This window comes from Mustelus asterias, chromosome 17 (genome assembly GCF_964213995.1).
Source record: "Mustelus asterias chromosome 17, sMusAst1.hap1.1, whole genome shotgun sequence".
NCBI classification, from domain to species: domain Eukaryota; kingdom Metazoa; phylum Chordata; class Chondrichthyes; order Carcharhiniformes; family Triakidae; genus Mustelus; species Mustelus asterias.
In genome coordinates, this window is record NC_135817.1 from 25,140,055 (window position 1) to 25,157,598 (window position 17,544).

The 17,544-nt window shown below is 44.5% G+C and overlaps 1 protein-coding gene across 4 annotated transcripts in view; it reads right to left on the minus strand.

The window, feature by feature from the left end:
* glra2 (glycine receptor, alpha 2) overlaps nt 1-17,544 on the minus strand; it is a 231,743-nt gene that overhangs the window by 165,464 nt on the left and 48,735 nt on the right. For 2 of the 4 annotated variants that reach the window (XM_078231966.1, XM_078231968.1), the window contains one exon: nt 746-813. In XM_078231966.1, coding sequence (XP_078088092.1) covers nt 746-813 — 68 coding nt within the window. Of the gene's footprint in view, nt 1-745; nt 814-907; nt 976-17,544 lie in introns of all 4 variants that reach the window. The other 2 variants (XM_078231965.1, XM_078231967.1) reach the window with 1 other exon arrangement.

Here is a 17,544-nt window from a genome sequence, read left to right on the forward strand (position 1 = left end):
AAGGACCAAATTGAGAGACTTTTCCTGTACTGACACCAGTTCTAACATTGTTTTCTGCAGATATTTTAGGCGATTTTTAAAATTTCTCCTTATGGAGACCTATTTCTTTCTGGATTTTTAATGCAGCTTTACAGCATCAGAATAATGTACAGTAAAAATTGAAATGGCATTTCAAGCATACTGTGCCTGGCATACATAAAGGGTGGTTTGATGATTCAAACTTTAATTTCCATACACAAGGAAGAATTTTTTTAAAAGGATGTGGTGTTAGCTCTGCATTTTCCTCAGATTCCCATTGTTTATGCTGATTTCGGCTCGATTTATGGCAGTATTTATAGCTTTGCAGCCATTGAAATGCTTAGGAAATTTTGGTGTTAAGTTTAGTATGATTTACTGGTTACACAATTGATGAAATACTGGGATAATGTATTTTTAAGAATTGAAGAATGCCCAAAGTATTTTTCAACAAAGGCAGCCTACTCACCATTTTTCCAGACTGCAAATGCTGAATTTTACAAAGAATATATCATGGGCTCCTGTTTTTGACAAAAAAATGTTTCCTGCTGGTATTAACTCTGAGTAGTTGGACCCATGGTTGGGCACCCAATGATTCACAGATTCGGAAATAGCAGCTGACAAAGAGGTTTGGCTTGGTTCCGATCAGCTGGTTGGTAAAGGCCCTAGTGGTAGGCTGACAAACTAAGCAATACATTACAAGATGGCCTCAATGTTCAGTCCCACTCACCATTGTAGTTTCTGCTATTGAACCAAAGCTGTTGATAAATATGTTGCATGTAACATTAACAGGAGGACCTGCAATTTGAACGATAAAACAAAAAGAAAAAAAATTGACAAGCTGCTACCGTACAAGACATCAAGTTATTTGACCGTGGCCATCAGCACTTACCATTGTGGTCTCTGTGACAGAGCCGAAACTGTTGATAAAAATATTGCATGTAACGTTTACTGGAGGACCTGTGAAATGCAAGGACAATGTTGCAATACAAGTTGGAGCAGTGAAAGTACACATGGGAGATGCCATGATGACATTCTTTGATAAGTGAGGAAACAGAAGCAAACATTCCAAACAAACGCGTGGTAGAAATTTGTCTTTGGTGCAGGTGCAAAACAGGCAGCATAGAATAAGTAGCTGGTTACATTAACTTCGATGGAACGGAACGTCAGGCAGGATGTATCATGGGCAATCGTTACAGTATCGCTCGTTTAGCACCAATAGCCAAGACATATTTCTACCCATGCATGTGGTGCATTCTTTCCTTCCTTCTCACCATATTGTTCCATTATCCACTGTTTTCCTTTCCATCACAACAGCCCCCCACCCCTTTCTTTCTCTTAAGGTATTTAATCATTTGGAGGCACAATTCTATGAGTGCTGTCCACACTGTTGTATCTCTACCCATCTACATCTGTGAGATGGAAGAGTGAGCATTTCCAGGGAATGGAGTGTAGCAGCTGGACCCAATTCTTTGCTCAGGGAAGTGGGAGGGAATTCTGACTGGCTTTCCATTTGATTGCTGACAAGTCAAGAGCATTGAAATTTGAGGTTAGATGCCCTGATGACAATCATACCCCACTGGTGCCCTGGCGTGAGGTACAAACAACCTGCTCAGAAAACTGACTCGAGATCTTCCTGACCTGTGTAATGTGGTGTTACATCAGGCAAAGCTTTTATTAATTAGCTCAAAGAAGGACCAATCTTTTTCATTAAAATAATTTGTCCTGTTGGTGATGTCAGATGTAAACATCTCCAAACTTAATAATCAAATGAGGCCACATCAGGCAGAGGACAGAACAAGATAGGACATTAACATAAACCAGTATGAGAGGAAAAAATAAGGAAAATTGGAACAGTTAATAATCTAAGCTAGTAGAAGCCTCCAGCAAGTTATATGCTGGAATATGGGGCACATAACTAATAACTACAACTCTTAAGTCCCCTATTCCAGAACACATGCTATTTTAAACTGCAGTACACCTATCAGCAAAGCTTCAGTCTCCTATTTAAGAAACATCCATCAAATGGTCTTTCTTTACTGCATGAGTATTTGGTACATTAATGGCTGGATAATTAGTCTATGAAACATGCATAAGCCTCTTACATTTTAATAATGAATATTATCCACTGTACTCAATATGATGTGAGCAAGTGCAATGAATTATTCAAATATTGTAATATTGCAATTTTACTCCAAAATGTCTATGAATAGAGTGAAAAGCACAAAATGCAGATACAGTGTTGGAACTTAGTAAGAAAAAGCAATACTTCCTGCAGTCACCTCTAATCTCATTTATTACATACTATGGAAACACTTGTATAATAAATTTTGTCTCTGCACTCTTTTTTAAAAAACTGTTCATAAAGAACAGGCTGTACTCTCTACAGTAAAATAGTTCATTTCTGGTCAATGCCAATCATCTATGGTGGATACATTTTGTAACATATATGTTATATATTTTCTCCACTCCACCTGACAAAGGGGCAGCGCTCCGAAAGCTAGTGGCATTTTCTACCAAATAAACCTGTTGGACTTTAACCTGGTGTTGTTAAACTTCTTACTGTGTTTACCCCAGTCCAACGCCGGCATCTCCACATCATGGATATATTTTGTCCAGTGTATGAATTTGCCAATTATGGAGCTGACCATAATGCATTGTAAAAATATGTTTATTAGATAAATGTCAAAATTGAATCTTCACTTTGTTTCACAGAATTTTGAAATGTTTGTCTTCAACCTGATTTTTTAAAAAATCTTCATTAGTATAGCGGCAAGAGAGTTTTTAATCCAAGAGTCAAAAGGTTAGCAGTTCTATGGATGTTTGACTGTTCTGAGATTTGCTCCTATCATAAAGCATCTGACAGCAAACTAAGGAATCTAAAGGTCCCTGTTGAAGACCAGTCAGTTGTGGAACTGAACAGAGAAAGATACAAACAGACAGTGGTGCTAATTTTATAAAAAGATGGGCATGCTTTTGAAATAGAAGCTTTTTGTTTAAACATGTTTATTTTGAATGTGGCGTAAAAGGAGTGCCAAATATATTTGACACAAATACAATACAACCAAAAGAGTTCAGTAACAATTTATCAGCTGTGCTATTTTTATTTACCTGATGGACTGTAAAGAATCAATTAACTTTGTTTATCTTCTCAAGGGCTGTGTAACAGGAACATAAATGATGCCCTTGGCATCAATGATAACACTCAACCAAGTAAGTCAACAGCATATGGGGCACTTTAACATCAGGGCGATCCAGGAAAGTCTTCCCCTCTCCATGGTACCCTGGACGTTTATCTCCACTGTCTTCCTGCCTTACATGCTGATCCTATTTCTTTCAGCTACTTTATAATTTTTTTTGCTGTTTGAAGAAAAACGCAAGTTAAAAAGAAAAGTAAATTTATAAAAGTAGGAATGCCCTACTTATGTCTTCAACATGAAGGTCAATGTGAAGAAGTGTGAGGTGATGCAATTTGGAAGGGAGAACATGGTAAAACAATACAAAATAAGGGGTAAAATTCTTAAGGGGGTGCAGGAGTAGAGGGACCTGGATGTATATGTGCATAGATCATTGAAGGTGGCAGGACAGGTGGAAAGCAGTTAAACATGTACATCGAAAAGCTCCGACCTTATCTGTGGCTGGAATTCTCTGGTGCTGCTGCAGTGAAAGGAGTTTTGACTGAAAACTAAATTCTCCATTGTCACTGGAGTGAGGCAGAAGAGTTCAGAGAATCCCGCCCATAGGCTTACTAATAGAGACATAGTGTACAAGAGCAAGGAGGTTATGCTGACACTAGTTAGACCTCAGCTGGAATATTGTGTATAGTTCTGGGTGCCACTATTGGAAAGATGTGAATGTGTTGGTGTGAATGCAAAAGAGGTTCTGGGGGTGCGAAACTTCAGTTATGAGGATAGATTGCGGCTATTTTCCTTTTGGAGAGAAGGTGACGAAGAGGAGATTTGATATAAATATTCAAAATCATGAGGGGACTGGACAGAATAAATGGAGAGAAACTGTTCCCACTCATAAAAGGATCAAAAATGAGAGGGCACAGATTTAAAATAATTTGATTTGATTTACTGTCACATGTATTAACATACAAAAGTATTGTTTCTTGCGTACTATAACAGATAAAACATACCATTCATAGAGAAGGAAATGAGACCGTGCAGAATGTAGTGTTACAGTCATAGCTAGGGTGTAGAGAAAGATCAACTTAATGCAAGGTAAGTCTATTCAAAAGTCTGACAGCAGCAGGGAAGAAGCTGTTCTTGAATTGGTGCGTGTCCTCAGACTTTTGTAACTTTTTCCCAAAGGAAGGTGGAAGAGAGAATGTCTGGGGTGCGTGGGGTCTTTAATTATGCTGGCTGCTTTGCCGAGGCAGTGGGAAGTGTAGACAGAGTCAATGGATGGGAGGCTAGTTTGCGTGATGGATTGGGCTACATTCACCACCTTTTGTAGTTCCTTGTGGTCTTGTACAGAGCAGGGGCCATACCAAGCTGTGATACAACCAGAAAGAATGCTTTCTATGGAGCATCTGTAAAAGTTGGAGAGAGTCGTAGCTGACATGCCAAATTTCCTTAGTCTTCTGAGAAAGTAGAGGCGTTGGTGGGCTTTCTTAACTATAGTGTCGGCATGAGGGGGACCGGGACAGGTTGTTGGTGATCTGGACACCTAAAAACTTGAAGCTCTCAACCCTTTCTACTTCATCCCCATTGATGTAGACAGGGGCATGTTCTCCTTTACGCTTCCTGAAGTCGATAACAAACACCTTCATTTTGTTGACATTGAGGGAGAGATTATTGTTGCTGCACCAGTTCACCAGATTCTCTATCTCATTCCTGTACTCTGTCTCGTCATTGTTTGAGATCTGGTCTACTATGGGGGTATGGTCAGCAAACCTGAAAATCGAATTGGAGGGGAATTTGGCCGCACAGTCATAGGTGTATAAGGAGTATAGTAGGGGGCTGAGAACACAGCCTCGTGGGGCACCAGTGTTGAGGATGATCGTGGAGGACGCCTATCCTTACTGATTGTGTCTGTGAGTTAGGAGGTTCAGGAGGTGCCGAGGCGCAGGCCACGGAGTTTGGAGATGAGTTTTGTGGGAATAATAGTGTTGAATGCTGAGCTGTAGTCAACATCTAGGTGTTCCAGGGGTTGAGTGCAGGGCCGGGGAAATGGCGTCTGCTGTGAACCTGTTGCGGTGGTAGGCAAACTGTAGTGGATCCAGATAGTCCGGGAGGCTAGAATTGATTCGTGCCTTGACTAACCTTTTGAAGCACTTCATAATGATGGATGTCAGAGCCACCAGCCAATAGTCATTAAGGCACAATGCTTGGTTTTTCTTAGGAAACAGGATGATGGTCATCTTCTTGAAGCAGATAGGGACCTCGGATTGTTGTAAAGAGAGGTTGAAGATGTCTGTGAATTTTTCTGCCAGCTGATCCACGCAGGATCAGTTGCAAAAGAAGCAAATGAAGTGAGAAAAAAACTTTTTCACACAGCAAGTGGTTGGGGTCTGGAATGCACTGCCTGGAAGTGTGGTGGAGGCAGGTTCAATCAAGGCATTCTGGAGGGTATGGGATGATTTGAATAGAAACATCGAGCAGAATATGGGAAAAAGCAGGGGAATGGCACTAATTCATAATGCTCATTTGGAGAGCCAGTGCAGACATGATTGTAGGAGGAGGCCATTCAGCCACTGTAATAATTCTGTGATGTAGAAGATTGACTTAAATGCTATGTTAATTATGCACATAAGGACTATGTAAAATCATTGTCATTGTCTACATTGAAAATATTATGAAAAAATTAATTCTAAAATGTTAATACTTGAAGTAAACTGCATTGTTAATAAATCTAGCTTTAGATTAGAGGGCAATTGCTGGGTTATTATCTGTACTATAATATCTGTTGGTTTTGTTTTTAATCTGATCCTTTGTTTGAAAAGGAAGCCTGAATGGAAAGAAACATAGTTTATTACAGAATAAAAAGTAAAACCACTACCGTGGTGTACACACACCAGTCCCTGCCTGGAACTACCATTCTGCAGGCCCAGTCCTGGGTCTGCCATATAAAAGGCTCAGGTAATGAGTTCCAGCTGGGCAGGCCACTGCCTGTTACCAAGGGAACTCAATGAGCCCAACAGGGAGATTAATGATTCCCCATGGACCTCATGAGGGTTATAACATAAACTTTTGTTTATGTTGCGAATGCTTCTAACATGACTGCAAGTACTGGCTTGGAAGATCTATTAAATCCACAGGTGTAACAGTGTTAAAATAATCCTGTCATGAGTTAAATCATCAAACATCATTGATGCAGCTTCAAGTGTATATAGAAATTCAGCTCTCTCCCACCAACAGGTCTAAATATCCTCCTAATCATTACCCAGCATCATCACTTACCGATTATCTAAAAAATATCTAAAACAGAAATATACATTTAAAAAATAATCACATGAATAATTCTGCTCAATGTAAAATAATGATTACAGCAATTTTTAGGGCTAATTAAGAAGCTTCCTCAGTCAGATGTTCTTATCACTGAGTATGAAGTATTTCATATCCCTATTTCTGTAATAAAGATTACAATCTCCAGAAGAAAAAAAGTCTTAAACAAATCAAGAGAAAAGTCCATTCTGCCCATAAGCCCAATCCTACAACATGCGTGTGCAATTTACCAGATCATATACTCTACCCCATTTATTAAAGATCGGTTGACATATATTTCTTGTTGCTCAGTAGTTCAGCTCTTTTCAGTCATTACTTTGGCTTTTTGACATTTTAGTGCATTATTACAATTAACAATAATGATCCGTGCCTTTTGAACAAATTAACATATGAAACAGCAGCAGAAGTAGGCCATTTGGCCCCTCGAACCTGCTTTGCTATTCAATAAGATCATGGCTGATCGATTTGTTTCGAATTTCACATTCCCATCTACCCCCACTAAACTTTGATTCCCTTGCCTAACAAGGATCTATGTACTTCATCTTACAAATATTCAGTAACCCCGTCTCCACCACCTTCTGAGCAGAGAGTTCCAAAGTCACACAACCCTCAGAAAATAATTCTCATCTCTGTTGTAAAAGGGAAACCCGCATTTTTAAACAGTGCCTCCTCATTCTGGACTAACCCACAGAGAGAAACATCCTTTCCACGTCCACCTTGTCAAGACCATGGGCAGCATGGTGGCACAGTGGTTAGCACTGCCTCATATCGCCAGGGACCCGGGTTCGATCCCCGGCTTGGGTCACTGTCTGTGTGGAGTTTGCACATTCTCCCCATGTCTGTGTGGGTTTCCTCTGGGTGTTCCAGTTTCCTCCCACAGTCCAAAGATGTGCAGGTTAGGTTGATTGGCTATGCTAAATTGCCCCTTGATGTCAGGGGTTTAGCAGGGTAAATGCATGGGGTTACATAGATAGGGCCTGGGTGGGATTGTAGTCTGTGCAGACTCAATGGGTTGAATGACCTCCTTCTGCACTGTAGAATTCTATATTCAGGATCTTACATACTTCAATCAAGTCACCCCTCACTCTTCTAAACTCCAGTGGAAACAAACCAGGCTGTCCAACCTTTCATCATAAGACAACCCAATAGTTGTGGTACTCTTTTATGATTACAGCCTGGTTACAAAGATTGTGAACTTCAGTTTCCATACTCTGCAACGAACAAACAAAGTCTCACTTCAGGGAGCTGAGGTAGTAGATTTTCCTCTCAGGATCCCACTGAATGCTTAACAGATATGATATACCAGAGACACACTATTCCTCTGAGGGGAGGTGTCCACTCAAGTTTTCATAATCTATTGGAGGCCTTCTTCCTGAAAGGATTTGATCTGAGATTGGGAGGCAAAGAAGGGGACTCAAGATGAGGATTGAATTCAGAAATAGGCTTCACTGCATAGTCTTTCCATTGTTGAATCATCTAATAGGAGACAGAAACAAATCCAGACCTGCAAATTTCTGCATGATTTCTCTTCAGAAACTGAGCAATGCCAAGCACAAGGATCCATTTTGAATCTCTTCTGGCCCACCTACTACCATCATAAATCGTGCCCTCTGCATTGTTTCATTTTAGAATCATAGAATCCCTCCAGTGCAGGAGGCCCTTTGGCCCATCGAATCTGCACCAACAACAATCCTACCCAGGCCCTACTCGTAAAACCCCTTGACACTAAGGGGCAATTTAGCATGGCCAATCCACCTAACCCACACATCTTTGGAGTGTGGGAGGAAATCGGAGCACCCGGAGGGAACCCACGCAGACCCGGGGAGAATGTGCAAACTCCACACAGACAGTGACCCAAGGTCGGAATTGAATCCGGGTCCCTGGCGCTGTGAGGCAGCGGTGCTAATCACTGCGCTGCACATTTTAACTTAATAAATGATAATAATTTCCGTATACTTCCAATTAGATGGCTTAATAATTTACCATCAAGTTAAAATACAGCTGAACTAATATGGTGCATTAAACTGATTGGTAAGTGATGTTATTACTGTCAATGCATAGACATGGGTTTAATACTTAGGAATCAGCATTGCAACAAACTTGATGTTCGTATATTGTGCTATAATCTATTTTTTTTCTAGGTTGAAGTAACTCAACCAGAAAATGCAATCCTAAATTAATTATTCAACAACTGAAGAGGGCACTCAGTAAAGCACGAACCTCTGTTAGGTTGTGTTAATTCAACAATGTTATTATCCAACTCTCCCTTAAGGCTTTTCCCTACATGATTGATGCTCTGTAACTACAAAGATTAAAAAAAGGAATGTTTTATTAAGAGCTGCCATCTCACTCAGGAGGTTTCAACAAATCCATCTCCAACAACCTGCTCTGAAAACTCTGCTTACATTTTGACAGCCTTGATAAATTCCACCAAACATCTCTAGTGAGACAATCCACAGCATTCTAAAACAATCAACAACATTCTAAAACAAAACAACCCACAGCATTCTAAAACAAAAACTCAGTTTGCCCTATCTCCAAGTTTTAGTGGAACCTTAAAAAAATTCCTAGATCTTCAGCACAAACTAATCACTTATTTCTTGGGCTGTACCAAATTTCATTGAAATCTGCCCATGAGTTTTTGAGCTACATTATTGATGGGCAAACAAACAGGGATGGAAACATTACCTCCACCCACATTCAGTGGCAATGGTTATGAACAAGACTGTCATATTACACCTAGCCTTAGCTCAATGGGTAGCAGTCTTGGTTTTTGAGATGAAAGGTCATGGGTTCAAATTCTACTTCAGGCCTGGAGAATACCATTTATATAGATGATCTGGAGGAGGGGACGGAGTGTAGGGTAACGAAGTTTGCAGACGACACAAAGATAAGTGGAAAAGTGAATCGTGTGGAGGACGGAGAAGATCTGCAGAGAGATTTGGACAGGCTGAGTGAGTGGGCGAGGATATGGCAAATGGAGTATAACGTTGATAAATGCGAGGTTATACACTTTGGAGGAAATAATAACAAATGGGATTACTATCTCAATGGAAACAAATTAAATCATGCTACCGTGCAAAGGGACCTGGGGGTCCTTGTGCATGAGACGCAAAAGCCCAGTCTGCAGGTACAACAGGTGATCAAGAAGGCAAATGGGATGTTGGCCTATATCGTGAGGGGGATAGAATATAAAAGCAGGGATGTCTTGATGCACCTGTACAGGGCATTGGTGAGGCCGCAGCTGGAATACTGTGTGCAGTATTGGTCCCCTTATATGAGGAGGGATATATTGGCATTGGAGGGAGTGCAGAGAAGGTTCACCAGGTTGATACCGGAGATGAGGGGTTTGGATTATGAGGAGAGGCTGAGGAGATTGGGTTTGTACTCGTTGGAGTTTAGAAGGATGAGGGGGGATCTTATGGAGACTTATAAGATAATGCGGGGGCTGGATAGGGTGGAGGCGGAGAGATTCTTTCCACTTAGTAAGGAAGTTAAAACTAGAGGACACAGCCTCAAAATAAAGGGGGGTCGGTTTAAGACAGAGTTGAGGAGGAACTTCTTCTCCCAGAGGGTGGTGAATCTCTGGAATTCTCTGCCCACTGAGGTGGTGGAGGCTACCTCGCTGAACATGTTTAAAGCGCGGATGGATGGATTCCTGATCGGTAAGGGAATTAAGGGTTATGGGGATCAGGCGGGTAAGTGGTACTGATCCACGTCAGATCAGCCATGATCTTATTGAATGGCGGGGCAAGCTCGAGGGGCTAAATGGCCTACTCCTGCTCCTATTTCTTATGTTCTTATGTTCTTATAATAATGGCCTGAATTTGGAGCTATTCATGACAGCAAAACTGCCAATATCATTATTCCTCTGAAACGGAGTAGCAACCCAGAGTCTGTGCATGTGCAGTTAAATGCTGAAATCTAAGCGTCTTCAGAGGCTGCTCTGCTGAAGTACCCCAGAGTGCAAATAATTGGAAATCACTGAATTGGCAAGACGTTCTCTTTTTATTGCTCAAATATCACTTAAGAACCCCACAAAAAAGTTATCCTTTATTAATAACCTGGGTTTTAATGGTGCACTAAATCATAACTATTGCAGAAATTGAAGTTGACATCAGGCGGGGTAAACAGTCAATGGCAATCAGAGGAAAAACACTGGAGTTGAAACTAGCACAATAGTCAATTGGAGTTATTAGAGCTCATCTTCTCCAAAGACTGGCACCTCCAATAATGGACCACTTCCGCAGTACCACATTGTAGCATCATCATAGACTATGTCCTGGAGTGATGCTTGAACCCACAAGCCTCTGAATCAGGCAACTGTCTTACTATACGCAGTACCTACAATCAAGCTGTGTTATTCACATATTTTTCAATTACTTTAGCGTTTACTATCACAGCATCACAAGAATTGTTATGGCGCAAAACGAGGCCATTTGGCCCAGTGTCTGTCCCAGCTCTCCAAATGAACAACTCACCGAGTGCCATTCCTCCATCTTCTTCCCATAACTCTGCACATTGACCTTTTTCAAGCAATAGTCTAATTCCCTTTTGAATTCTTCAATTGAATCTGCCTCCACCACACTCTCAGGCAGTGACTTCCACACTCTATCCTTAAAGAAAGTTTCCTCATGTCACTTTTTTGGTTCTTTTATTAATCATTTTAAATCTGTACCCACTCATTTGCAATCCTTTAATGAATGGGAACAGTTTCTCCCCATCTCCTCTGTTCAGATCTCTCATGATTTTGAATGCCTCTATCAAATTTCCTCTCAGCCTTCTTTTCTCCAAAGAAAACAGTTCTAACTTCTCAGATCTATCTTCATAACTGCAATTCCTCATCCCTGGAACCATTCTCATGAATCTTTTCTGCTACTCTTTCCTATGTCTTCACATCTTTCCTAAAATGCGATGCCCAGAACTGGAAGCAAATACTCTAGATGAGGCCGAACCTGGTGCCTTATACAAATTCAACATAAGCTCTTTGCTCTTGTACTCTATGTCCCGATTGATAAAGCTGTGGTATGCTTTATGAATTGCTCTCTCAACCTGCCCCACCACCTTAATGATTTTTTCACATATAGGTGCAAGTCTTTCTGCTCCTGCACCCCCTTTAGAGTTTTACCCTTTATTTAATACTGTGTCTCCATGTTCTTCCTACCAAAATGAATCGCTTCACATTTCTCTGCATTGAACTTCAGCTGCCACCTGTTAGCCCATTGCACCAACTTGTTTATATCCTATTGAAGTTCTACATTAGCCTCCTCACAGTTTACAATGCTTCCAAGTTTCATATCACCCATAAAACTTTGAAATTGCACCCTATACCTGAAGGTACAGGTCATTAATATATATCATGAAAAGCAAGGGTCCCAATACTGACCCCTGGGGAACTCCACAATAAATTTTCCTCCAGCCCCAAAAACATCATTAACCATCACTCTCTGTTTTTTGACACTCAGCCAATTTTGAATCCATGCTTCTATTGTCCCTTTTATTCCATGAGTCGAAACATTTCTCAAGTCTATTGTGCAGAATTGTACAAAGCGCCTTTTGGAAGTCCATGTGCACCTCATCACTCCTCTCTGTCCCTGATGCGCATCAATTGGACACGAGGCACAAAGCTTCGGTAAAAGAAGGCTTTTATTAACTAACAATGGAACTATCAGAACTTTAACACACTATCCCAGACTGAAGGGGTCCCGCCCGAGCAGGGGGTCTTATACCTCTCCCAGGAGGCGGAGCCCGACTGGGATGTGCCACAACAGTAACAACCACAGGTGTATCAATCCCACCCTAGCCCAACAACAACATTAGAACAACCCAACAACAACATTAGAACAATCCCACAGTGGGAACCAACGATGGTTCACCACATTCACCCCTCCTTTGAGAACAAAGGCCGGCGGGGTACGAAAACAGACTAAAATGTCAACAGATTATAAGTTCAGACGGTCTGGAGGACCGCACCGTCGTTGTGACCTCCTCAATACCGGCGGTGACACCGGAGCAGGTGCTTGCGGTGGCGTTCTCCCCAAAACAGCGTCCAGCTGTTCTCCCACGGACTCACAGGCCGGTTGACCCTGATGAAACGGTAGTGCAGGGGATCCCGGTACATTCTGCGATGGCGACGATCTTCGGGGCTCAGGCAAGCTGTGCATTGGAGTAAAACTGTTAAGCATTGGTCCCGATGCTGTCCGCGCCACGTCCGGGGGAGAAATAAGGGATAAGTGATTCGTTGCTGGGGGTATGGGAGCGACAGGAGTTGCTACGTCCCCTGCGGGCGCCAGGTCTCGGATCGAGACTGTGTCCTCTCGCCCGTCAGGATATGCCACATAGGCATACTGAGGGTTGGCGTGGAGGAGGTGGACCTGTTCGACCAAGGGGTCGGACTTGCGGGCCCTTACATGTCGCCGCAGGAGGACGGGTCCTGGGTACGTCAACCAGGCTGGTAAAGATATCCCCGAGGACGACTTCCGAGGGAATGAGAACATCCTCTCGTGGGGAGTAGTATTGGTTGCCGTACACAGGAGGGAGCGAATGGAGTGAAGCGCATCAGGGAGGACCTCCTGCCAACGGGAGACTGGAAGGCCTTTGGACTTCAGCGCCAATAGGACAGCCTTCCAGACTGTAGCATTCTCTCGTTCCACCTGTCCATTACCCCTAGGACAGGTGGAACGAGAGGGTAACTTGTGGTCCTACTAGAGGCAATCCCGTATGAGAGCAGGAATTGCCTCAAGTCATTACTCATGAACGACGAGCCCCTGTTGCTATGGATATAGCTGGGGTACCCGAACAGGGTAAAAAGATCACGGAATGCCTAGATCACCGTGGCAGCCGACGTGTCCGCGCAGGGGACAACAAACGGGAACCGGGAGTACTCATCTATTATGTTCAGAAAGTACACGTTCCGATCTGTTGAGGGAAGGGGGCCCTTAAAATCCACACTCAGCCTCTCAAAGGGGCGAGTGGCCTTGACCAAATGTGCCCGGTCAGGTCGGTAAAAGTGCGGTTTGCATTCCGCGCAAATCCGACAGCTCCTTGTCACCGACCTGACGTCCTCCACCGAGTAAGGCAGGTTGCGGGCTTTGACAAAGTGGTAGAAGCGAGTGACCCCAGGATGGCACAGGTCATTATGGAGGGCGTTCAAGCGATCCTCCTGCGTAGTAGCGCATGTTCCGCGCGAGAGGGCATCCGAGGGCTCATTGAGTTTCCCTGGACGATACATGATATCGTAGTTATAGGTGGAGAGTTCAATTCTCCACCGCAAGATCTTATCATTCTTGATCTTGCCCCTCTGCGTGTTGTTGAACATGAACGCCATGGACCGCTGGTCCGTGATCAGGGTGAACCGCTTCCCCGCCAGGTAATGGCGCCAGTGTCTGACGGCCTCCACAATGGCCTGGGCCTCCTTTTCCACCGCTGAATGCCGAATTTCGGGGCCTTGGAGGGTGCGGGAAAAAAACGCGACGGGCCTGCCCGTCTGGTTTAGTGTGGCGGCCAGGGAGAAATCAGATGCATCGCTTTCCACCTGAAAAGGGATGGATTTGTCTACCGCGTGCATCGTGGCTTTCGCGATGTCGTGTTTCAATTCCTTGAAGGCCAGTTGGGCCTCTGGCGTGAGTGGAAAAGTCGTGGACTTAATAAGCGGACGGGCTTTGTCCGCGTAGTTGGGGACCCACTGCGCATAATAGGAGAAGAAGCCTAGGCATCTTCTCAGTGCTTTTGCGCTAGCGGGCAAGGGAAGTTCAGCAAGGGGGCGCATACGGTCTGGATCAGGGCCAATGACCCCGTTTTCCACCACGTATCCCAGGATGGCTAACCGGCGCGTACGGAATACACACTTCTCCCTGTTGTAGGTCAAATTCAGGCGAGATGCAGTGCGTAAAAAGTTTTGGAGATTTGTGTCATGGTCCTGCTGATCACGGTCGCAGATGGTGACATTATCCAGGTACGGGAAGGTAGCCCGCAACCTGTTCTGGTCCACCATTCGGTCCATAGCACGCTGGAAGACCGAGACCCCATTGGTGACACCAAATGGAACCCTAAGGAACTGATACAGACGACCATCTGCCTCAAAGGCTGTGTAGTGTCGGTCCTCTGGGCGAATGGGGAGTTGGTGGTAGGCGGACTTAAGGTCTATGGTGGAGAACACCCGGTACTGCGCAATCTGATTGACCATATCAGATATGCGCGGGAGGGGATACGCATCCAGCTGCGTATATCGATTAATGGTCTGACTGTAATCAATGACCATCCGGGGTTTGTTCCCGCTCTTGACCACCACAACCTGTGCTCTCCACGGACAAACACTGGGCTGTATGATCCCTTCTTTGAGGAGTCGCTGAACCTCAGATCTGATGAAGATCCGATCTTCAGTGCTGTAACGCCTACTTTTAGTAGCGATGGGCTTGCAGCCTGGTACCAGATTCTGAAATAAAGAGGGTGTGGTGATCTTTAACGTAGAAAGATTGCAGGCGGGATGCTTTGGACAATTTGGTGACTTCAGCTGTTCCCCCACTGTCAGCGAAGGGAGTGGCCCACCGTACTGTAGGATCACACTCTTCATGTGGACCATAAAGTTTAGTCCGAGGAGAATTGGTGCGCAAAGATGCGGCAACACAAGGAGCCTGAATCGCTCGTAAATTGTGCCTTGCACTTTCAAAGTTACCACACAACGTCCTAGCACAGGGACAGACCGGGACCTTGATGCCATAGAGATTGTCTGTTTGGCAGGTTGAATCTGGAGTCCACACCGCTTCACAGTGTCAGGGTGAATAAAGCTCTCAGTGCTCCCGCTGTCAAACAGACAATAAATTGCACGACCATTTACCTGTATATCCATCATCGAACAATCAAGCCTGTGATGCTTAGCCTGGTCCAGGGTGATCGACGCCACCGTTGGTCCGTGAACGTCACTGCAGGCAGCCGAGGTCGATGCTGAGGACCCCTGCTGGTCGCTCATGGTCATCGTCGACCAAAATGGCCGCCCCCATGAATCGCACATGGGTGAAGGCGCCAAACGTAGCGACTCCTGGTGGTCATCCTCCTCCGACTCCGTCGACCGCAATGGCGTCGTCCTGGACTCGCACGTGGACGAACCCCGTGAGTACTTCGACGACGATGGTGATGATCCCCGTTCCGAAGGGTCACAGGCCGCACTGCCATTCTTGGGCTTCGATCTGCACACCTTCGCATAATGCCCCTTTTTACCGCATGAGGTACAGACTACCGCTTTAGCGGGACACTTTTGTCGTGGATGTTTGGCTCCTCCGCAGAAGTAGCACCGCGGGCCGCATGGGGCTGCAGCCGTCGTCTGGTCCACATGGGAGCACGCCATAACACTGCACTTCGAGCCCGTGGGGCGAGGAGGGATTTGCGACTGCTCCTGCCACGTTGTCTCCACGTGGTCCTCCGGATACAAGACCAAGCTCTTCGAAGCCGCCTCAAGCATTTCAGCTAATTCCATAGCTTGGGTCAGGTTGAGATTTCCCTTTTCTAGCAGCTTGAGACGGATGTACGAAGACCCGACCCCGGCCACAAACGCATCTCGGGCGAGGTCGTACATGTACTGCTCAGCCGACACAGCTTTGCAGTCACAGCCCCTGGCAAGCTGCAAGAGCTCATTGGCGTAGTCCTCCATGGTTTCGCCCGACTGCCGACGTCGTGTAGCGAGGAGGTAACGAGCGTGGATCTCGTTAGGAGGTTTCGTATAGCGCTTTTTTAAAAGCTCGAGGGCCCTCGGGTAAGTGGTGGCCGCACGGATCGCGAGGTAGACTGTGTCGCTTACCCTCGCATGGAGGACCCGGAGTCTGTCATCATCTGTGGTGACCGCTGCGGAGGCTGCTAGGTAATCTTCAAAACACTTCAGCCAGTGGTCGAAGGTGTTAGAAGCGCCCACCGCACGTGGATCTAGCGTCAGACGTTCTGGCTTTAGGATTTGCTCCATACTCTCCTTTCTTTTTTTTTCCTTCCGTCGAGAGTTTAATGTTAGTTAATAAAATTGATGCGCATCAATTGGACACGAGGCACAAAGCTTCGGTAAAAGAAGGCTTTTATTAACTAACAATGGAACTATCAGAACTTTAACACACTGTCCCAGACTGAAGGGGTCCCGCCCGAGCAGGGGGTCTTATACCTCTCCCAGGAGGCGGAGCCCGACTGGGATGTACCACAACAGTAACAACCACAGGTGTATCAATCCCACCCTAGCCCAACAACAACATTAGAACAATCCCACAGTGGGAACCAACGATTGTTCACCACAGTCCCCTCTTCAAAAAACTCCAGCAAATTAATTATTATACCAAAAGAGAAAATGCTTGAAAATCTCAGCAGGTCTGACAGCATCTGTAAGGAGAGAAAAGAGCTGACGTTTTGAGTCCAGATGACACTTTGTCAAAGCTAAAAGGCATAGAAAGTGGGGGATATTTATGCCGCAGGGTGAGAGAATGAAAGATGAGTCATAGCCATAAAAACAAGGGGAAAGGCTGCTAATGGCAGACCATAGAGAGAATAAAGGGTCTGAATGGCCAAACGGCAGAGAAGCTGAAATCAGAGGGTAAGCTGTGCCAGATGAAGATGTGGGGGGGGGGGGGGGGATGTGTGGGAGAGAGGTAAAATGGAGAAAAGCGGGGCGGGGGGGGGAGGAGGGGAAGCAAATAATTAAATATGATCATCCCTTAAGGAATCCATGCTGGCTTTCCTTAATTAACCCGCATTGTTCACATGACTATTAATTTTGTCCTGAATGATTGTTTCTAGGATTTTCCCTGCCCCCAAAGTGAAACTGACTGGCTTGTCTTTACACCTTTTTTGAACAAGGGTGTAATTTTTGCAATTCTCCAGTCCTCTGGCACCACCCCCAAGTCTCAGGATGATTGAAAAACTATCAGTGCCTCTGAAATGTCCACACTCCGCTCCATCAGTATCCTTAGAGGCATCTCATCTGGTCCCAGGGCCTTATCAACTTTAAGTACATTACCACATTTTTTCTAAACTCTGGGTAAAGATGAATATCATCTTCCTTCATAAAGACATAGGTAAAGTATTAATTTAGTACTGTAGTTATGCC